General features: G+C 38.3%; 4 protein-coding genes across 6 annotated transcripts; 1 reads left to right on the forward strand and 3 right to left on the reverse strand.

Moving 5' to 3' along the window:
• Positions 1 to 563: 563 nt before the first annotated feature.
• Positions 564 to 5783, reverse strand: LOC137739175 (chaperone protein ClpB3, chloroplastic-like). The gene is made up of 10 exons (XM_068478710.1): positions 5206 to 5783; positions 4883 to 5101; positions 4265 to 4502; positions 3856 to 4051; positions 3591 to 3645; positions 3270 to 3420; positions 2734 to 3042; positions 2350 to 2615; positions 1117 to 2043; positions 564 to 1015 (listed from the first exon to the last, which is right to left on the reverse strand). Exons 1-10 carry the CDS (start codon positions 5464 to 5466, stop codon positions 686 to 688), a joined length of 2952 nt encoding a protein of 983 aa, XP_068334811.1. The 5' UTR covers positions 5467 to 5783; the 3' UTR covers positions 564 to 685.
• A 1140-nt stretch (positions 5784 to 6923) lies between these two features.
• On the reverse strand, positions 6924 to 9738 carry LOC137740229 (membrane-anchored ubiquitin-fold protein 1-like). 2 transcript variants are annotated; one of them, XM_068480070.1, is made up of 5 exons: positions 9599 to 9738; positions 8913 to 9127; positions 7932 to 8096; positions 7244 to 7338; positions 6924 to 7132 (listed from the first exon to the last, which is right to left on the reverse strand). In XM_068480070.1, the coding sequence occupies exons 2-4, from the start codon at positions 9043 to 9045 to the stop codon at positions 7283 to 7285; spliced, it is 354 nt and encodes a 117-aa protein (XP_068336171.1). In that variant the 5' UTR covers positions 9046 to 9127; positions 9599 to 9738; the 3' UTR covers positions 6924 to 7132; positions 7244 to 7282. The 2 variants fall into 2 exon arrangements, with proteins under 2 accessions (XP_068336171.1, XP_068336172.1); XM_068480071.1 differs by having other exon boundaries at positions 8913 to 9122; positions 9599 to 9735.
• A 2286-nt stretch (positions 9739 to 12024) lies between these two features.
• On the forward strand, positions 12025 to 14928 carry LOC137739817 (uncharacterized). Its single transcript, XM_068479532.1, has 2 exons — positions 12025 to 12157; positions 14144 to 14928. Exon 2 carries the CDS (start codon positions 14178 to 14180, stop codon positions 14718 to 14720), a length of 543 nt encoding a protein of 180 aa, XP_068335633.1. The 5' UTR covers positions 12025 to 12157; positions 14144 to 14177; the 3' UTR covers positions 14721 to 14928.
• A 2535-nt stretch (positions 14929 to 17463) lies between these two features.
• On the reverse strand, positions 17464 to 21746 carry LOC137739640 (probable galacturonosyltransferase 14). Of its 2 annotated transcripts, none has more exons than XM_068479284.1 (6): positions 21115 to 21746; positions 20195 to 20250; positions 19889 to 20044; positions 19167 to 19757; positions 18715 to 19017; positions 17464 to 18452 (listed from the first exon to the last, which is right to left on the reverse strand). In XM_068479284.1, exons 1-6 carry the CDS (start codon positions 21299 to 21301, stop codon positions 18168 to 18170), a joined length of 1578 nt encoding a protein of 525 aa, XP_068335385.1. In that variant the 5' UTR covers positions 21302 to 21746; the 3' UTR covers positions 17464 to 18167. The 2 variants fall into 2 exon arrangements, with proteins under 2 accessions (XP_068335385.1, XP_068335384.1); XM_068479283.1 differs by having other exon boundaries at positions 21091 to 21745.
• Between the last annotated feature and the right edge of the window lie 1076 nt (positions 21747 to 22822).

A 22822-nucleotide genomic window follows, 5' to 3' on the forward strand; every position in this document is an offset into this window, starting at 1 on the left:
TAGATGCAGGATACAGTGAAGTAATGTTGAAGGTTGCTAAGGATTTTCAACTACAGTATTTCTAACAAGAAGAGAGAAAAGAAAGACAAATATGATAGAAGAAAATATAACAAGTAGGAGAAGGATATTGTAATTTAGTGTGTCATAGCTATTTATAGGGGTCAAGCACAATATACAAACAAATATACATGGGGTTTTTGAAGTTGTTAAGATAAAAGATAACTAATGATCCCATGACTCCGTCACTGCTTACGAATATTTACTTTTACTTACTTTTACGTACAAAATAGTATTTACTTAAACTTAATATGCGACCACAACAACATCCACGTCAAATGTGACAAAGTTAAAATCATCACCGTGGAAACACCTTTCTCCTAAACACGAGATCGTGCGTTGAACTCTCGTTTTAACCTTCTGCACTCTTCGTTATCCCTCGGTGAAAAACGGCATCAAGAAGTCGAAAGGAAAATGCAGAAAATTTTGAGCAATATAAGGCTTCACAGTTCTGAAATGTCGGAAAATCGGAGAAAATAGGATGTCGGAAAATCGGGGAAACATACTAATACGAACACGAAGATTAAAGCATATTTAGAAGTTCATAATCTTCGACAAAAAAACAAGTCATATATAAGAGAAACATCCCGAGTATAATTTAAGAATCTCTGCCCAACTTTGTCATCGTCTATCGAGTCTCCGAGAAAGATTCTTGGTTCTCTGTAGCCGAAGATTCTGAGTCCGTTTCTATCGTCCTGAACACTAGCTTTTGCTGGGGGAGCTGGCCATTGGAAAAAGCCGTGACCTCTGTGTCTATAAAAACAGTGTCTTCCTCCCTAAACTCTCCTCTCAATATGCCCTTGGCAAGCTCGTTTTCGACATACTGCTGTATCACCCGCTTCACTGGCCTAGCACCGTAGTTTGGATCATACCCAAGACTTCCGAGAAGCTGGATAGCTGCATCGCTCACCTTGATCTTCATCTTCCGGTCTGCAATTCTCTTTTGCACTCGGTCCAACTGCGATAAAAATGTAAAAGATGTGATCGAAAAATGATGCTATTATACCTATATATATGTCACAACGAAAGTTACTAAGCCAAAAGCGCTTTGGAAATTACCTGTAACTTGACAATACGGCTTATCTGATCGCGGTCCAGGGGCTGGAAAACTATGTACTCGTCAACCCGGTTCATGAACTCAGGACGGAATATTGATCTTGCAGCCTCCATTACCCGCTGCTTTATAGTTTCATAAGCCAACTCCCTTGGAGTGCTGTCATCGTCTGCGTTTAGTATGTACTGTGAACCCACATTTGAGGTCATGATGATGACAGTGTTGGTGAAACTCACAGTGCGACCCTGCGAGTCAGTTATTCTCCCATCGTCTAAAATTTGAAGGAACACATTGAACACATCAGAATGTGCCTTCTCTATCTCATCGAACAAAATAACTGAATAGGGTCTCCGGCGAACCACCTCTGTCAGCTGTCCTCCCTCCTCATACCCCACATAACCAGGTGGAGCTCCTATCAATCTCGAAACAGCATGCTTTTCCATGTACTCACTCATATCGATTCTTACAAGTGCTTCTTCTGTGTTGAACATGTAGGAGGCAAGGGCCTTAGCTAGTTCTGTCTTCCCAACACCAGTGGGACCCATGAACATGAAACTAGCAATTGGGCGATGAGGATCCGAGAGACCTGCCCGAGACCGCTGAATAGCTTCAGCGACTGATCTCACTGCAGGATCCTGACCCACAACACGTTTATGCAGCTCATCCTCCAAATGTAAGAGCTTCTCCCTCTCCGATTGTTGAAGCTTGGAAACAGGAATACCGGTCCACTTGCTTACTATTTCAGCAATATCACTTCCAGTAACTTCTTCTCTCAGCATGGACTTCCCAGACCTCATATACTCATCAAGCTCTTTTTCTGCACCACCGAGTTGGCGCTGCAAAGAATTCAGGCTCCCGTACTTCAACTCAGCTGCACGGTTGAGATCATACTCTCGTTCGGCTTGCTGGATCTCAAGATTTACTCTGTCAATCTGTAACATTACACAGATTTGTTAGTCGTTACTTAATAGCCAAATTCTTTCAAATTATCTTCCCACTTTTTACTTACTAACCAGTTAATTAACAATTATTTGACTTGGAAAATTGTATGTTCTTCCCGCTGAATTACTAATATTTCAAGCTCGGACAAACAAAGAATAGTGTAGTAGTTATTTCAGATTTTTTTTTTTTTCATTTCAGAATAAATAATAACTGTCATACTAACTGATCTAAGAGAACAGTATTATAAAGAGAAACAGGACTTCAACAAATTTTAAAAACATGTGAATAGTACATACCTCTTCCTTGGTTGACTGAATGCGAGTCATGACAGATTTTTCATGCTCCCACTGCTCAGCCAACTCGGATTGTCTTTCTTTTAAGAGAGATAACTCAGCCTCAAGGCGGTTCAATCTCTCTTTTGAAGCTTTGTCCGTATCATTTGTAAGGGACAATCTCTCCATTTCAAGTTTCAACACTGAACGATTGATCTCATCTAGGGCCGTGGGCTTTGACGTAATCTCCATTTTCAATTTAGCAGCAGCTTCATCAACCAAGTCAATAGCTGCAATCAAAGAGATTATTAGGATCCATGTAACATCTTACACAAGTGTATGGATAAAATTTCTAGTTCAAGCAGAGATGGTTCAATATGTTTACTGTATGGGCTGTAATAGTATTACCTTTGTCAGGTAAAAATCGCCCACTGATGTAGCGGTCTGAGAGAATTGCAGCTTCCACCAGTGCACCATCAGAAATTCGGACTCCATGATGCAACTCGTATCTCTCACGCAGCCCCCGGAGTATTGAAATGGTATCTTCTACTGTAGGTTGATCAACATAAACTTGCTGGAACCGACGCTCCAATGCCGGATCTTTCTCAATATATTTGCGATATTCATCCAGTGTCGTCGCACCTATACACCGCAACTCTCCTCGACCAAGCATGGGTTTTAAGAGATTACCAGCATCCATTGCACCATTTGTAGCACCTGAACATAACATACATCATCATCTCCCTAAAAGCCAAAACCATTATTTTTCAACCAACCAAACCCTTTGGATAGAACTATTGTTAATGGATTTAATTCAGTTGACCAAACAAACCATTAACAAAGGACAACAGAAACAGAGGAAAAAAGATATTAAAAAGATTGATCATTAAATGCTTATACCACCACAGTATATGAAAATAATTTTAATTTAGTATGCTTAATACCTGCCCCAACAACTGTGTGGATCTCATCGATAAAAAGGATTATCTGGCCCTCTGATTCTGTTACTTCCCTGAGTACTGCCTTCAGCCTGTCCTCAAATTCTCCCCGATATTTTGCCCCAGCAATTAGCGATCCCATGTCAAGGGATATTAACTGTAAAGGAATAGGTCATGTAAATATCCAGATTTTGCAACCAACTTATCAGAACTGTGCTACTACATTACCCATAATCAATTTATCAATAGCTGAGCATATGCACAAGGCGATGCGGGGGAAGCACATATTACTGGTAGGAGGCATCAGACTCAAGATAGAGCACACACCTTACGATTCATCAGAGCTTGTGGGACGTCCCCTTGCACGATTCTTTGAGCAAGCCTGTTGAAGAACTAGAGTTAGATTGATGTACACGATAGAGACTAAGTCGGTAAAAGGCCTCCAAACAAGGTCAACATAGATTACAGTTTGAGCAAGCTGATGAATAACTTAGATTACAGATAACATAAGATAACCCAGAACTGGCTAGCTTTTTATATGGGAAACCAACTAGGTACTCACATATACACAGGCAAACAACAAGCTACTCACCCTTCGGAAATTGCAGTTTTTCCAACACCTGGTTCACCAATCAGCACCGGATTGTTCTTTGTTCTTCTGGAGAGAATTTGGATGCACCTGCGAATTTCATCATCTCTTCCTATCACGGGGTCAAGCTTTCCTGCCTTTGCCATAGCTGTTAAATCTTTTCCGTACTTTTCAAGTGCTTCGTATTTCCCTTCAGGATCTGCAACATAATTGGAGTCACATTTCCGTAGCACGGCATAACAAAAAAACACTGAAAACGCTATCAAACAATGGGAGAAGACTGGAACACAAAACATTACAAAATCCAGCTTTTGGTTTTCCCACTTTGTATCGTTGGATGCAACATATACACACACAAACGCACAAACCATGTACAGTGGTAAAAAAGATAAAGTACTGAAATGCACACAACCTTGGTCAATAACTGATTGACGCCCCCTTATGGATTCTATAGCAGATTTCAAACTTTCCTTGGTTAATTGAAAATCCCTAAATAATTGCTTCCCAAATCGTTGATCTTGGGCAAAACCAAGAACCAGATGCTCCACAGACACAAATGAGTCCCCATACTCTTTCTTGTAATCCCTGGCTCGCTGAATCAAGGCTTCCAAATCACGTCCCAACACTGACCCCGAAGATTCACCAAGAACCTATTGTAATTAAACAGAGACAGACACAAGTTAATCAGCATTTCAGGGGAAAGACACCAATGTAGAGAATTTATGTAGTTATAGCAGTCAACTAAATACATGTTTTTAGTATCTCGTAGGCCCTCTGAAAACTATGTCACAAACCTAACGGCCTCCAAAGTCATACAGATCAAAATCTAAGTTTGCACCTACAGTTCACATCTACCCTCAGTCATTAATCTACTCTTGTTTAAGACAATTAATTTACTCTCTTAACATTACAAAACTAACACACTACTACACATTCATAAATTTCAAGAGTGAAACAAGCAAAATGGCAAAGCCATAAACAAAAACTAAATCCATGTGATTAATCATTACAAAGACAACTCGAAAAATACCTTTGGTTGTCGTTGAATATACTTATCAGTGGCCTCAAGAAGCCGGGTATTGTCGACCCCGGCCTTGGAGAAAATCCGACGAGCAAGACCATTCTTCTGCTCCAACAGTGCCTTCAACAAATGCTCAGTCTCCACTATCTGATGCTTGTTCTCTTTCGCCACTTCCGGCGACGAAACAATCGCTTGCCACGCCATTTCTGTAAAATCCTGCTGTGTAATCTGTCACACCACCAATACCAAAACCCGTCACATCCACAATTTCTACACAAAAATTAAAACCCCAACCTTTTTTAAGCTAAAACAACACAAACAATAAACCATACCCTTCCATTTCCAGTTGAAGCATCACAGCGCACGACGAAAGGCCTCGAATTCCGACCGAGTCGCCGCAATCCAGTTCGGAACGCACCGTTCGGAGTCGATTGCCTCGAAATTAAGGCCCGGAAGGAGTCCGGTTGGGAATTGAAGCTGAGGGAGTGGTGGGGGCGGGCAAAGACGGAAGCTTTACTGCAGCATTTGGGAGAAACCGATTGGGGAAGATGAAGTAGACCGACCCCGGAAGCGAACGAGGCCGCCGACGCCATTGGAGGAGCCCGAAGAAAAGGTTGTGATTGTTGTGGGAGCGTTGTGGGAAGTGGGTATTGGGTATGCAGAGGAGGAAAGGGAGGTTGCTTTGAAATGGTGGGGGGAAGGAAGAAGGAGGAAGGAAGAAGGAAGAAGGAGCTTTGCGTGGGAATTGCGAAAAGATGTGGACTCTGTGGAGAGCTTTTTCGCGGCTTCCTGTGAAACGAGTCGGAGATGAGTGAAGCGAACGAACGAAGCGATTAACGGACGAAGCTCGAATTTCGAAATTTATTTTTTATTAGTTATACTCACCGAAAATGAATGAGGAGACATCCGGAATCGTCGAGAATTATTTGGTGCTCTGGTCTCTATGGTGTTTGTGGTAAGCCTACTTGGCCACTTCTATGAATCATACACGTGGCGTTGTTGAAGGAGTTTTATGGTCCTCACTATCCCGTTTTATTGGCGAATATTATACAAAACGAAATCCTAAAACGGTCCAAATCTGTTTATCTCTCGAATGGCCTAAATTTTAGAATTCGTCGACTCTGAGGAAAGAAAGGATATGAATTCCCTTTAAAAGAGAATTATGTAAAAAAATTCTATAAATCCAAAACACAAGCAGGAATATCGCATTATTTATAATATAAGTAGAGAAATTTTTTTTTTTTTCCCGTGTAACCCTCCACTTGTTTTGTGATATTTCATATACCGACCTGTATTTGAATACACTGTAAAATTTCTTGGTACAACTTTTGTGGCACTCATGCATAGTGCACAATATTCAATGTCATATGACTCGCGTGAATATTTTTGCATTCACCATTTGATTTGTGGCTCTTCTTTTTAACTTTTTCAGGTGAAACATGTTGCACAATCCAAACCCTACAACAAGACCATGATCCAATTCCAACATACATTTCCTCTTTTGACATGGACATTTTGGGATCTCGATCCAAACATGAAAACTTCGTATTTTCTTTCTAGGTTTTTTTTCTTTTCCCCTCGTACCAGAGATAAATATTTTTAACCATTTGCTTAAAAAAAGGTAGACCGAGAGAGTTTAGTCCGAAAAGTAGGGCGGTTAAGGTCTTCCTAGAGGCAAAGTGAAGGTAGGGTCGTAGGGTTACGATGTCAAAAATTAAGCTTCATAATCTTGAAAACAAATGGGGATAGGGTTACGATAAACATCAAAACGAAGCAATGTGAATAAATTTTCAAATCGAATGAAACCTAAAAATGAAGAACAGAGACAATTTCGAGCTTTACCATCCTCCTCCTTCACGGTTCGCCCGTCCTTATGATCTATACCTAAACTATAACCCTTGCTCATGATCCAAGTTGTGAAGGCATAGCATTTTGTTGCACCACACAACGAAGTGCATAACGCCGCACGGTGGCAACCCCCGTCAAGAGCTTTGGCGATTCCTTGTTAACAATATGATTTCCAAGATGGTACGGTGGAAAATTATACATGGTGAATGAAACAGATTCGATTGTAAAATGTCAATACAGATGCAGCACAAGAACTTTTTACATAAAAATCTTAGATATGATTATGAATGCGTGATGTAGCATAGTCCGTCGGACTTAACAGAAAATAAAGTATGACATTTAACAACACTCCTGCATAATTCCAACGGAGTTGAATCTATCAGCAATTTTACCAACTTCATTGTGTTTTACCTATAGTAAAAGATGAAGAGAGAGAGATAATGTAAAGGTGGATTCGATAAGATATAGAAGAGGCACAAAAGAAAAGCGATGAAAGAGATAGCAGTACATGCATACACTTACCTAAAAATGATGTTATCGCCGCTATCTGAGATGCAAAAGTTATAATATAACACAAATGCACTTGTTCTGCTTCGGTTCATTCATCAGTTTTTTGTCTGTTACAGTTAAAAGGTACACATTAAATTTTAAATCATGTAGAAAGCATATAAGCGAAACAATCTCTTCTAGTCATGGCAGGTGGTTAAGACATCACAGCACTTTTTCGGTGTTTTTCCTATTCAAAAGGTGGCTAATAACAAAAGTGCAGGCTTAACAAACATTAGTGAGAACGTTACACGCTTGCAAACCTCAAAATAATCTATCAAATCTTGTCTTTTCCATTTCCGCCACATACATTTTCGTAATCAAATATGGATAGGAGAAAACTGGGCACCATAGAAAAGTGATAATATCGTACAAAAGGGGAAATAAAAGAATATTAATAGACGAAAAATTAAAGAAACTGCTTAGTTAGGAAAACAGATGACCCCCCACCCCACTTCCGGAAAGAAGCATGTGCTGTTCAAAACAGAAGAACCATGTTTATTTTTTCACTTCTAAGTTGTTGCCAAAAGGGAGGGGGGGGGGGGGGGAAATGACAGAGATTATCTTCTTTGAGACATTGGCTAGAAGCAAAAGGAAAAATTCTTTATACACTATACACAAAACTTTGGTAATAGTTTTGTAAATCTCGTAAATATAGTCGTACCTTTCTCCTGTGAAGGTGGTTGAACAATGACATGCATAGTTGTAACTCCACCAGGGACGTCACATAATGGACTCCGGCACTCAGCAACTGTTCTGTTGTTCTCCAGTACTCTTCCTGCACTTATTAGCTTGACATCTTTAACAGTCCTTGGTCCATTATCCTTATCTGGTAAAAACAATCGTATTGTGGTTAAAGGTCAAATAAATTAATCAAGTTACAGAAGTCCATCATGCATGGGAAAAAAAATTACAAATTAGAGCAGTCTTATGATGGTAATTGAGAACGATTAAAGAGCATGACAAAAATGTAAGATTCGAAGATTTCATAGTGCCATTGCTTCATCTTCTAATGCTCCTATGTTGTGCCCCATATTACAGTTAGCTTGTCTGTAATCGAAAATCATTTCAGCTTAATCACTTTAAGCACATTCGAAAAGGCTGCCTATAATAGGAATGGTACATGACATCAATCGCTCGCCCATGTAACAATAGCAGCCCTCGAGTGCTTTTAATCATGCGCATATGAGCCATAAATGGAATTGAAATTTAAAACAACCTTGATTTCCCAACGATTAACTTGTCACCCTCAAATTCCCCAAAGAGGGTATGCTAATATTTGGTTACGAATCACTAAAAAAGCTTAAATCATGCAGTTATATTTGACTGAAATAACAAAAAAGCACGCTTATCGCCTATTATTCTTTTTCAAATGAAATAACAAGTTCACAGTATGTTCATAAGACTATCTCATAGTAAATTGTTCATCAGAGGCCGGTCCCGTTAAGGTATCACACAGAAAATTCTAAGACAGAATAGAGTTATGAACTATGATCCAACATCAACCAATTCAAATTCCATCCCGCAACTGTTGCATACAACCTTTCTGAGTACTGAAGACTGATTATTTTGCAATCAAACACCAAAACATCAAAGAACTAACTTTTCCTTTTGTTTTTAACAAAAAAAATAAAGAAGAACCAACCTTTAGGCCATTGAGCAAGAATGCTTTCCTTCAAGTTTAGAACAGTGGTAGCAGCAGGAAAGCTTTTGGGGCCAATATCTGATCCATCGGTCAACCGAAACTTGATCTCCAATTGATCTTGCACCCCTGCCATCTCCAACGATTTCAAAACTTCAAAGGTTTTTTATTCTACTTCTTCAAATGGATTGAAAATGCCAGCAGTTTCTTGGGCTTTTCTGCAAGCAAGCATCACACCAGATTCTTAAATTGGTCAACAAGAAAATATACAAGGAAACTAAATAAACTACACAAATTGCAGCAATCTTCAAGTAGAAAGTAATTCAAAAAGCTTCCTATTTTACAGCATGGAAAATCATTAGCAGCTGTGGTTTAGCTGTCAGCATCCATCAATCCAGCTAAAAGCTTCAAATGGGTGCTGATTAAATCCAAAAAACTTTAAAAATTCTCAACTGGGTCGTCTCCAAAGTCCAAAAAAACCCACAAAACACAGCAAAAAAGTAGAGAAAATGGAAGAACTTTGATGGGTTTTTGCTCACTCGGCTAAAAAAACTGATCAAATGGGTGCTGATTGAATCCCAAACAAATTTAAAAAATCCCAATTGGGTCGTCTCCAAAGTCTTAAAAAAATCACAAACCAAAACAAAACAGTAGAAAAAATGGAAGAACTTCGATGGGTTTTTGCTTACTTGGCTGCAAAACTGATCCGGTTTCTTCTTATTTTTGCAGAGTCGATGAGTGGTGGTTCAGAACTACAAGCGGAAGAAGTGGAACGGGAGTTTATTGGATTGAACTAATAGAGAGGGAAGTCAGAGAGGAAGAAGAGATCAAATAAGAAGAAGTTCCCGGAGGCAAACGAGGGTGCTTCGGAGTTTTCAAAGTCTTCTAAGTCGTGGTCAATGACTCCATTACCTTGCTCCTTGAATTCTCCTATGGCCATGAAAATGGACACATTTTTCTCTCTTTTTAAAGTGTCACCCCTTGGCTTTTGCGAACTTCCGCTTCTTCCAATGTCTTTTTATTTCTTTTTCATTTTTCAAAAAAGAGAAAAAATCGGCTGGTGATGGTTTGGTCTCATCAGTCCACATTTTGAGCTGTCGAAAAGACACGTAAATGTATTTCGGCTTCCTTTAATTATTATCGTGTAGTTCATCAACGTTAGAAAATTAAACTCAGAACGTGTTGTGAGGATTCGGTCACAGTAACATCTTAAATATAAGAATATTTCTTCCATGTAGCCTTTGGTATTGTTCATGAATCATGAATCACAACCCAAATATAACGTTCTTTCACCCAACTCTCTTTTAAGTGCATTTTCACAAAGAAATCACATTTAATAAGGACACAATTCAAATGGATCGTAATTGATTTATATCGTAATAGAGAACAATCTTCCATTAATTACAAATTAGCATTAGAAGAATTTTTTATCCTGAAAATAATATACCAATAATATGAAAAAATTAAATTAAAAAATAGTAAGGTGCCGAGCAGAATGGATTGGTGGCCCAAAAATTAATGGGAGTGTAGTGGGGGGTATGGTCGTTATCTCAAACTGTGCCGATGGAGTTATGATTTTGAAGTCATCTCTCATTCTATTTCCATGTCAACACGCGCGCTGATATGCCTGCTTGATGGCTGATGACTGAGGATGAGGTGATGGAGAACAAGACATTACTGTTCTTAACATTCACATTCCTCCTTTTGACAATTTGGCCATGTATTACGGGTTTTGTTTTGGCCGCTTTTGAACGTGCGTGAGTGATTTCTGATCATTGATAAAATGTTAGTTTCACATGAATCAAACACGCGCATGAATAATTTCTCTGCTGGTAAAAGGTCAATGTACATTGTTCACGCACTCAGAGATGGATGCACACTGAGACCTAGGTGGTCCCTAGAGCACTCAGAGTTTAGCAAATATAAGTGTGAAAGTCTTCCGAACACCCTCCGAATATTATGTACATGTTCATTGTATCTTCCAAGTGGTTGTTGTAATCCTTGCTCAACATATCTCGATAAGTTGTCTAGATAACACTTGACAAATTCTTTCAGTATCACTCATTAAGTGTTCGCCGAAATGTCTTCAGTGAATAAACCGAAATTTTTTGTGCGCTCCAGTATGTTACTATCTAAAAAACTTGGACATATAATCTTGAGACCACCCAAAATTCTAATCTTAGATCCGCCACTACACACATGTAAATGATTTCTAATCGCTGATAAGAGGTAAATTCCACATTTAGTGAAGGATCTGAATTTGAAGCTGCATGTATCATGACTCATAGATGCGTTTTTGTATATGGTTTTTGGGTAGGTGGGTAGTTAAACGATGACATGTATGTATGTCCAAGAAGTTTTCAGAATCTTCCATTTAAATTGTTAGGCTTTGGAATAATCCATTCATTATTTATACAATTAAAAAACTGAGTGCCACTAATTCATCGTTAATCATGCACTTAAAAAACTAATTTCAAAAAAAAAAAAATTTGTATTTATATACGAAAGCAAAATGCCAAAAGGGTCTGATCAAATGTGGCCCAAATTAATTAATTAGAAATGTACACATTCAATTAGGTCTTTGAACCAAACTCTTTATCTGATCACATTCACTTCTCAAATCTCAGCATCCTCACCTCATTGAGACTCCTTGTTATGCTAGGATTCGACTTTCCTATCAATCCGTCTCATACTAAGACTCAGCCGATCCTAAGCGAGCGGCCCATAATAACTAGAATTTGCAATGATTCTAGAATCATACTGCCAGGTCGAGAACAACTCCTAACTCGGCCCACACCAATATTTTGGGCCCAAACAGTTACTTAATTTAATTTAATGTTGTTTTATGTTATTTAGTTTAATTTAATGTTGTTTAATGACTTAGGAAGTTATAGGAAAGCAAAAATTAAAATAAAAAAAACTTTGACATCAGCAACTAACCGTTGCATTCAAACTGTGGCCCTGCCCGAGGCTGGATGGCTGGGTTGGGCCAATCAGTTGGCTCTTTGACTCTTTTATGTCCCGTAGAGCCCACGAGCTCTTTGGCCCGGAGATCGGTTGGAGGCGATTTTCGGAACTCTACAATTCCTTCCCAAAACCTTGACGCGTACTTACAATTCCGCCACACTTTCTTCCTCTCCGCGAAGACTGTTGTTTCACCGACGCCCATCTCCAGCAGAAGAAAGTGCGGCCCAAAGCGCCTATAGAGCGCCCTTCGTCGTATTGTCTTCCTCCAGAGGCACAGCCAGGTTCCCCTTCTCCTTCTTTCTTCTTTTCGCAGATCAATCTTTCGTCGAATTAGGGTTTTTTTTTCACAGTTCGTTCTGGGATCGTATTTTTAGGGTTATGCATATTTGGCCTGCAAGCTGTTTGATTAAATGCCTCAAAAAAGCATCTGACGAATCAGTTTGGTTTTCTTTTTTTTGCTCTTTCGTCTGTTGAAGGTTCTGTTAGTTTAGTTTTTAATTGCTTTTTGTATAATTGTGGGTAATGTTGTGGCAATTTTTTACATGAATTTGATGCTACGGAGATTTGGGGTTGATATGTATATACTAGGGCTGTTGTTTCCACTGCCATTGTTTGTGAAATTTTCGGGGCTGTGACTTGTGAGTTTTCATGATCTTCAGAGTTGAAATATAGTTGCTTTTAGGACCCTTGAGGCTTACCGAAATTGTGGTCTCTGATTTCACTTCTTGACTAGTATTAAGCATTACTCCATATTAGTGTGTGGGGTTTTACGAATCATTAATTCTAATAGGAAACAGGTGAATGTAGACTGCTATTTTCCTTATTCAGGAGGAAATGCAGAGACTGGCTTTGTAAGTATGCATATTAATGCGACCTGAATTCAGTTGAACAAAAGTGATACGGTCCGCCTTATTTTATCCATGTTTTACTTCCTGAGTTTGAAACTAACATGGTTACAGATTAGGGAGTTTTAAATCTACTGGTTACACATTATGGAATAATAATTCTCCCAAAAGATTGTGATGGAAAGTTTAACTGTCAAGATTTGTTCTCTATTGTATTGTTGTCTTCAATACTTGCGTGTTATTACATGTCAAGTCTAATTATTGCACTTGTCATAGATATATTTGCGCAAGCTTTACTGTTTGTGCTTGTAACATTAGGCCTGGAAAATGTGAAAAGAAAGAAAAAGGTTAACAAGATATCAGATGGTTTGTTCTGTTTGAGATGTGTATAATTTTTTTTCTTTGTCTCAGTTGCACTTATAGATTAACTTAAGTGGATGTCCTTATTTGCGTGGATAAGGTGTGTAATCCTTGTGATGGGTTTCTTTTCCATTTGTAACTTTGTGTTGATTTAAACCCCCCAAATGAGTTTAATGTTATCAGAACTTGAGGTTGAATATCTTCTATATGTAAATAAGATACCTTTCTCAAAGAGTCTTTTCAAACTCTGGGAGGACTGTGTAGTATGTATTCTCTATATTGGCAATAAACAGTTGAAGTAAACCTTGTCTGCTGGAAGGTGTATGAACTAAGACCCCACAATTTAGGATCGCTTAGAGTTTCGGGAGATGGGATTTTCTTCAATATCCAAGGAAATCCATTGTATGTTTCATATATTATAATGCATCTGTCTGACCAATGAAGCTCTAACCATTAAAACCCAGCAACAGAATTCATATTTTACTTTTTGAATAGGCTTTATTTTCTTTAACTTGATCTTGAATTTCAAATTTCAATATTAGTTACGCATGCAGCATAATTTCTGAAAGTTAAGAGATTCATTGAACCGCAATGGTACAGTTGTACATTGGAACTTTAGTAAGTTTATAGTCATTTTCTTTGGTGTTTGATAATAATGTGTATGCACACCTGGCTGTTGAATTTCATCCAAGAATGGGGTTGAGGATCCTCAATTACTAGTATCCTACTGCAATTGTCTGCAGCATGCATGAGGTGAAGGGAATTACACCGCTATAAAATATACTGTTTGTTTATCTTTCAAACAACTAAAAATTTACAACTGATGAAATCACCGGCTGGCTGACCAACCCAGATATACATAGGATTTGAAACAATATAGGGGTAGTGTTCCACATTTGAAATTCAAGAATGTGAGAATTGTTGGTTTCCTTTTCTATTTCTTACAGAAATCCTCTCTCAAAGTCAAGAGTTTGTTGCTGCAATGTTTTACAGTTATTGTCTCTCTTTCGATAGTCATTTTATTTAGGTTCTAATCAGGCACAATTGCTTCTATATTTCCAGCCTTCAAGGTATCTTATCAGGGAACCGTTCCATTATGGACAATTTTAGTATTCAGATTAGCTCCAATCTGGTTAAAAAGCTTGCTGAGGATGCTGAGAAGTCAAAGAGGAAACCTAGAAGAACTAAAAAGGTACCAAGAGAGCCTCTGCATCCCCAAGCAAAGACAACACAGAAGCAGGGTTCTGATGACTCTAAAACACTCAAAGGACCTAGTGCCAAAGCATGGCCTCTTCAGTCTCCTCTATTCGTGCCTGTAACCCCTCCTCCTTCACAGTCACCCTATGCGGAGCTTGATGCCATCAGATCTGTTCTGCAAGAAAGCAAGAGGGTTGTGGAGCAGTTGCAGAAACAGGACGAGAAAATGCTGCAGGAAGTGACACAAAAAGCAAAGGAACTTCGTGATAAGGAGTTCAAGCTTCCATTCCAGAAGCCTATGCCCTGCTCAAATGAAAAGGATGCTTGCTTGTCTTGCTACAAGGAGCATGCCGACAACCCTCTGAAATGTGCCGGCGTTGTAAAAACATTTGAAAATTGTGCTCGCAGAATTAGGCAGGAAGTGGGTACAGCAGAGAAGTAATGAAAGAGATTTTCAGGTCATGTACTCGAGGGGAAGCCGGTTGCCAAGATTTTTGGTAGTACAAAATAAACCAAACACTATTGATTGTCCTCGTTATTGGACTGTTTGCTGTGGTCTTATACTGTTGAAACTGCTGAGTCTTTAACTTTACATGCCGAAACTGCTTCAAAATTCACGAGTCTGAGTGAAATGTTCACTGTTGTAGACATGTCTATCACAAAGTTACGAGTTTCTGTAATCAAATCAAGCATTCTTCCCCGTGCTAAAATTGTGTGAAAAGTTGATTGCATCTTGTTATTTACAAGGTTCTAAAAGATGCTAGTTGCTAGTTGAGTAACAGGTTGAAGTTTAGCGCCTAGGCTGGGGCGTAGGCAGACTAGGCGGATTTGAGTAAATTTATTAGGTATCGTATGAATAAGTGTGTGCTTATAATTAAAAAATACATAATTTTATTGGAATACATAAACTGCAAAATGACGTATAGATTACTAAAGTATTAGAACATAATGAAAAACGTGGTGAACAAGCATATAATGTGTGTTCTTCTAAGTGTTCAAAAAGTCTCTTATAGTTTATTAAAAAAAATAAAATGCAAAATGAAAGTTATATATTTTCTGTCTAAGTGGGAGTCGCAACATAGGTGTGTGGGTAGGCAAGTTCAGATGGGTTAGGTGGAAGCCTAGGCAGTCTAGGTGGACGCCTAAGCAGGCCTAGACGCCCTTTCTTAATTTTCAAACGCTTAGAAACTAATTGGAGCAGTGGCTAGCCGTCTAGGTGGAGTTAGGCGGGGAATTTTAGAACAATGGTTATTGAACAACGTGCTTTTTAGCCAAAATGTTTCATGAGATTTGAAATCGATAGAAGTAGTCGTGAGTTTGTCCACCATCAATCATATTGGTCTTTCTATGAAAAATCTCCATTAAATAATGAAAAATGACAAAAATACCTTCAATTTTTGTTAAATCATTTTGACCCATTGTTAATTAAGTTCAGGGTATTTTTATCATTTTGGTTTTTATTTAACAGAAATTTTCACAAAATAACCAAAATGATTAATGGTGGACAAACTCAGGGACCATTATATCGATTTCAATCTCAAAGAATAAATTAAGGAATTATGCAAATCTCAAAGACTATTTTAACTAAAAAAGCGCTCATCTATTGTATATTCTTACATTAACTAATTTAGTCATATTAACTTGCATGCGCGTGAGCGACTCATCATGGCATTCTCTTATGGGACGTAGCAGGAGTAGGATGAAATCCATTATTCAGAGCTACTCAATCACCTTTCCGAGAACCATTTGGTGTTGGTGGCCTACTCAACCTTGTGCAATTTCGTGCTTTCTTCCAATTTTTTCATCATGATTACAAAGAGTGACAACATGCTTAAGATACAAGTAGGTGGATGAAGAGTGGATTTGGAAAATGGAAGTTGTTAACATATGATGACGTTAAATTGCATTAAATTTATCCGTCTAATTTATTCATCATTTAATGATGTGTCAGACTATAATTTATTCACCATTTAATGATGTGTTCGAATGCATTTTTGTCTTAATTAAACAGTAAATAATGGGAATAAAATTAGGTTGCTTATTGTACGGCTTAACCGAACTTCCCTTCCCTTTAATGTAAAAATATCGATGTACTAAAAAAAAAAAAAATAATAATAATAATAATGGGAACAAAAAAAAATCCTATCAAGCATAGTATTAAAAGTAGACCTGACAATTTCTTACACAGGTCGTTAACACGACACGTAAACGACACGAAAATAAAGAATTTTGGGTCGACAGATAACTAATCGGGTCATTATCGAGTTAAATGATAAGAACCTGTTAATAACGGGCCTTTAACATGTTTACAAGAGGGTGATAAGCGAGTAACCCGTTTCAACACATTAAGAAAAATATTATTTTGATGATTTTAATTTTTTAAACTAACAAAAAAAACTTACTATAAAATACAATAGCCAAGTGTATATGTATATATTGTATATCAAATATGTATTATTGTATAAATTAAAAAAATTTAAGTTGTATTTATTTTTATTTTTTTTTATAGTATACTATAGGCAAATAGTGAGACTAAAAAATTATAAAAAACACGAAAAATAAAATATCAAGTAATTTACAAATAATAAACACGCATTAAAAAATATAATAATTAATCTACAAGTGCACAAGATAATGGGTTTCTTGTCATCATCAACTTAGAACATTCAACTTGTACGAATCTTTAATTAGAAAATACAAAACGATTTTAAAGATTCTCTTAATCATGGGATTAAGATTTGATGCATTCCACGAGTGCCACGCCAAACACGGACCAGGATCCTCCCCTAATCTAAGGATGAGGATCCTCATGATCAAGGGATGTGGGCCATTGGATGAAAATCCAACGGCTACAAACAGAGGGTCCCTTTAAAGTTATAATAATTATAACCGTTGAATTTTCATCCAACGGCCCACATCCCTTGGTCATGAGGATCCTCATCCGCCAAACACAACACAACGAAACACATCGTTTCTGTGGCAGTACAAGAAAACGCCGGCCAACAGCCGTCCGGCGTCTACATTTAAATAAATTAATATGACCTGTGGAAAATGTACACGTTTTTGACGATTGCCGGAGTTGAACCAACCCTCCTAGGGTTTTATACTCATCGATCAATCTTCCAGATGACATAAGAGAAAACTTGTAAAGCAAGAAATTAGAAACGTCATAAACACGAACAATAGAATCCGGGAAAAAGAATTTATGTGCACATTTTAAATGTCTCTGGTGAACAGTACATAAACAAATACTGATATCGATATACCTAAAAACAGCTCCCCAATTCAATGGGACCTGTAACAGAGCAATCCCCATGTCCTACTCCTAAAGTTCAACATCATGATATCAAATGAAAAGAGGGGAAGATATGGGTACTAACAAAAATGAAGACGACAAAAGATTTTTCGGAACGAAAAAAAATGAAGCGAAAAGAAGAACATATCTGGGCTAATGGGAGAGCCTCACAAAAGGCCTGTCCTAGCCTTTCCCTTCCCTACACCAACCAGTATGATGCTATTGACATACGCCACCTTGTCATCTGAATTTCACTTTATTCTGATATCTGTGCTAAGAAATCAAGCATAACCCCCGCCACGAAGACCAATAATATTATCCTTTCTCCGAACCAAAAAATGAGGACAGATTGCTATGTTACAGAATGAAAGAATGAATCTCATGCTGTGATAATGATGATGCTGGTTGTTGTCTGCAGAATTTCAGGGGATGAAATGGATTTCGGAACTGGGAAGTTCCACCCCCATGGTGAATTCTCTGCTTGTCTTCTCAAATAGATCTCGAAAAAATTCGAGCTGCAAAAAAACTTCATGAATACCATATAATCGCGTTGCCTTGTGTCCTGTCTCCCGTTTGAGCTCCTCTAGACGATCGCTATGAGTCCAAGATGTGGCAGCTCCTTACAAAGTCATTCGAGTAGTTGACATACTTGGTCCAAAACGGCCGAAGATGCTCAAAGCCAATCTGCAACCATGGTTTTGACTGACCATTATAGTGTATCACTGCAGCCCTTGACACAGACTCGATATTGGTGTTATTTTGATAACCCAACCCAAGCATGTGCCACCTTGGGTCAATTGCGTGAACATGACCTCTAAATGCAATTAAAGCGGGTGGTAGGGTCCCAAGCCTCCACATTGTTAGATTTGACTTCAGATTCTGCAAAGGAAAAGCAATTAAAGTAAATTAAAACAATGCACAAGTTACGTGCTAAGAACTGACTTCCAAGAAAAAGTAAAATGCAATTGAAGATGATTTCGAAGAAAATGAAACCAATAAAAATAACCAGCGTTGCAGATGTATTCTACATCAGAAGTAGAACCTTGCTGACAGAGCCAAGTTTACCAGATTTATCATTCTACCAGAATAAAAAAGATGAACAGAACCCTAAGTAAGGGAAGCTCTATTGGTTCGATTATACCTCTTTTAGCCAGGAATGGTAAGTCTCTCTAATATTTGTTTTTCTCCAGGCACTGAGATCAAAAATATTCATCCCATAAGCCCATGCACATTCTTCAGGGTCCAAATTCTTTGATACGAGGGGATGAGAAAAATTGAAGTAGTTCCTGAATCGCTTGGACATCACCCAATCGTCTTCACCTTTACAAGTTTCGACAGCTCCATTGACCTTTCCTCCAAGGTCAAGTTCCCAAAGTGGTGATAAATCTTGCTGAATCACAACATCATCGTCCAGGAAAACCACCTTGTCAAGGTTGGGAAATAGCTGTCACAATATACAGATGATCAGGAAACACACTTCGAAATAATACAGTAAAAGAAAATCATATAAATATAGAAAACCATTTCCAAAAAGATAAAAGAATTGCAAGAGTACCATCGACTGAACATTTCCAACCTAAAGAAGAGAGTTACCTCAGGAATATATATCCGGAGATGGTTGAGTAAGGATATGTATTTCGGACTTCTAGCCTGCAATTTTGATGCAAATGTCCGCGGAGTTGTAGCACTAAGATTGGCCCCTGCAATATGATTCCCATGGTAATAATTCCTGATCCCATTTTGGTTTTCTACGGCTTCAAGGACTGGAACATTTTCTCTTGTTAACCAATCAAACTGATGCACACCTTTCACTTCAACAATAGCAGGGAAGACAGGGTTGAGTGCAAACCATGAGTGCATACCAGCGTAGGTTTTCTTGTCAGTAATGACATGGAAGACTATCTTTTCAGGTTGTCGAGATGACTGGACAGCAGAAGCAACAACAACTGAAGCAGCTAGAATGTTATCAGTGGATAGAATAAAGTGGTGATAAGAGTTGTCAGAGAGCAATGGCAGTAACTCTGGAGGAGGCAATTGTTTACGTGCATGAGCATTGGATGAATATTCATCAGTCAAACGCATAGACAGACAGTAAATGCCCTTGGGTACAGAACTTGCTGCAAAGTGTTTGTTCATCAATTCTGAAAACTTAGATTCTCTGATTTCCCTTTCAAAATTCTCCATCTACACAAAAAAATAACATTATTTTTAAGGTGCTAACAGTTACCAAGGGTTTTCTCCAAAATATAAGCACAACATGAAACATGACCCAGAGCACCTTTTTTTATATTAATTTTTTATAAGTCATAACTTACCATTGCTCTTAACATGAAAGCAAAGGTCCTTGCATCATACTGGCTGTTCTTCATTTCGGAAACAAGTTGATTAAATGAATCTGGAAGCTTTAGACCAGCTGGGATTTCTTCAGTGTTCACTTGGTTTAGAACCTTGTAAAAGTCTCTAACCAGTCTCTGGTGTGCCATCACCACAACCACAAAGATCCAGCTCAGATAATCATACATTAAACTTGCTGACCAAAATCAAAACTTAAATACAATGTTGGTTGATGTAACCTCAGGGAAAAAAAATAATTATAGCAACTGGAGAGAAAAGTTATTTACCCCTGAATCATCAACCCTACCCAGAAGCCTTGGTCCCAAGCGCCTACCTAAACAGTCTGAAGCACAAGAGTGAAGCAACAATAGTCACAAATCCAATATCAAAGTGTTAGAGAAAAGCATGGGTGCATGACCAAAGAAACGTGTCGATAATATAAGCACGCATAGAAAGCAAACACAAAGTTACTATATAGATTGATAGGGATAAAATTAGAGAACTGGTGTTACGCCTACATTTCAAAATAAAGGTTGAACTACCAGAGTTCACCTAGCCTATTCCTAAATCCTTGAACACATTAAATAGAACAGTAAGCATAGAATCATTTCTGTGCATTTGATCTGCTAACCTAAGCGGTAAATCTTCTTACTTATCAAATTCGAATTTTTAGATTAAACAAATAGTTAGCTTAGATGGAACAATGGATATCCATAAACCAATAATTGATTTGACAATAGTCATACGACATCTGAAATCTTAATGCATATTCAACCAATCAACACAATGAAACCAATGAACAATTTGAACAAAAATATATGATATAGTACAGAACTACATAAACAAGCCAACCCAATGGCATTGAATTCCAATACTAACAGATTTCCAAACGGAATCGATAGGTGGAGACCCATCAATCAAAATTTGATTTGATTTGATTTAGATTTCGATGCGAATCAAAACGGAACCAGTTACCACAACCATTCAATCGGTTTGATACAATCAAGCCAGCATTGACAATAACAATCAAATGGGCAAGTCAAGATCCACCAATAACTATCATAGCAATTAATCACAAACAAAACCAGAAAAAAAAAAATCAATTGAGATTGCGATATCAACTGGGAAATTGGCAAAACAAATAAAAAGGTAAATCAAATTAAAAATAAAATAAAAAGAGTACCAAATGAGGAGCACTTGTTGACACCTTCAAGAGTAACAACAGCAGTGAGAATGAAGACGAAGGGCAATAAGAAAGCGAGGATTAGAATGGTGTGGAAAACCGTTCGATAAGAGATGTGGCGAGCTCCGACCTTGATCTTCATCAAGTCAATAAACCCATTGCTGCTCGAGATCGTTATGCTTCTCATACTAGGCGAGAAGTGAAGCTGCATCGTCGTCTATGCAGCCCCTCCTTCGTATTCTTCTGCAACTCAATAGCACCGCCCGAACCACCGCCACTCAATGCCGTCAATGCCCATGCCCACCTCACCATTAGATCCAAACCCACCAAACCCAGTTCCAAATCGCCACCCACAATGAGATTCGACGCTGCCCAACTCAGATCTGCCTCTTCTTCTGCTCAAATCTTTACTCTTTCTTCTGGGTCTTCGCGAAGACCGCATTGGAGATTCGATGAAATCGTAAAATGGGCAATCTTTCCTTCCTTTACCCCCTTTTTGGATTAATTAATTTCAGATTTCAACCAAGGGTTTCTGGGTCGGGAAGCATGGATCGAGAGAGAGAGAGAGAGAGAGAGAGAGAGTAGAGAGAGAGGGAGGGAAGAAGAGAGAAAAAAAAAATTGGGTTTTTTTTGTTGTGCAAAAGCTTTCCTTCCGAGTTTGTGAGGACGTCGTTGATTGGTCGATCAGTCGGATCTAATTTCGTTTTCCCGGAAAATAATAAACTAATCACTAAAAACTAATTAACAAATTAATAACTAAATTAACATATTAATAACTAATTAACAAGTTAATAACGAATTAATTTGTTAATTAAGATTTTAATTTAATTTCTTAATTTTATGAGAGTGTATTTAATTGAAATTCTAAGAGATTTTAATTTTTTTAATAAATCTAACGGTTGTTTGTACCATACTTGACCAATCTCGAAATTGTTGCGCACCGTTCAACAATATACCGTGAAGGACCCACAAGAGTTTTTCCTCCAACCAAAAGGCCAATCACAATGCGCCAAAAGGCCAATCACAATGCGACACGTGTCGATATCAGAGGCCAATCACAGCATAACACATGTCAATGTCAAAACAAATCTAGAAACTCTCTTCTATAAAAAGGGATCATTCTCCCACAATAATCCTTAATGTCATTTGTACTAAACTATTCACTAGAAATCATTAAAGGAGAGCTTGAACCTATATATTTGTGTAAACCCTTCACAATTAATGAGAACTCCTCTACCCCGTTGACGTAGTCAATCTGGATGAACTACGTACATCTTGTGTTTGCTTCCCTGTCTCTATATCTTTACATATTTATCCACACTGGTGACCGGAGTAATCCAGCGAATGTCACAAACTTGACACTTTCTGTCGTACCAAAGTCCTCATTGATTTTGTCCAATCAACATTTAGCGCCGTCTGTGGGAATCAATACGAAAAGTCATGTTGTTTCTGTCTCATTTGTTCATCTCACCACCGTGAAACCCTCACAACCTCCACCGTGAATCTGCAGAAACCCAAGAACCAAACGCTTGCACAGTCACAGCAAAACCCAAACTTCAGTGACAAAACTCAGAAATCGAATCCCGGAAACCCATTTTTGGGTTGTGGTAGCTCCCACACTCTCGCCGCTGTCGTCCCGCTCATCATCTTCGTCCCATCGCCGCTGCCCATCTACGTTTGAACTGTTGTTGGTGGCGAAAGGGGAAAATCACATCGATTAATGCTCCACAGT

The sequence above is a fragment of the Pyrus communis genome, chromosome 7 (genome assembly GCF_963583255.1).
Source record: "Pyrus communis chromosome 7, drPyrComm1.1, whole genome shotgun sequence".
NCBI classification, from domain to species: Eukaryota; Viridiplantae; Streptophyta; class Magnoliopsida; order Rosales; family Rosaceae; genus Pyrus; species Pyrus communis.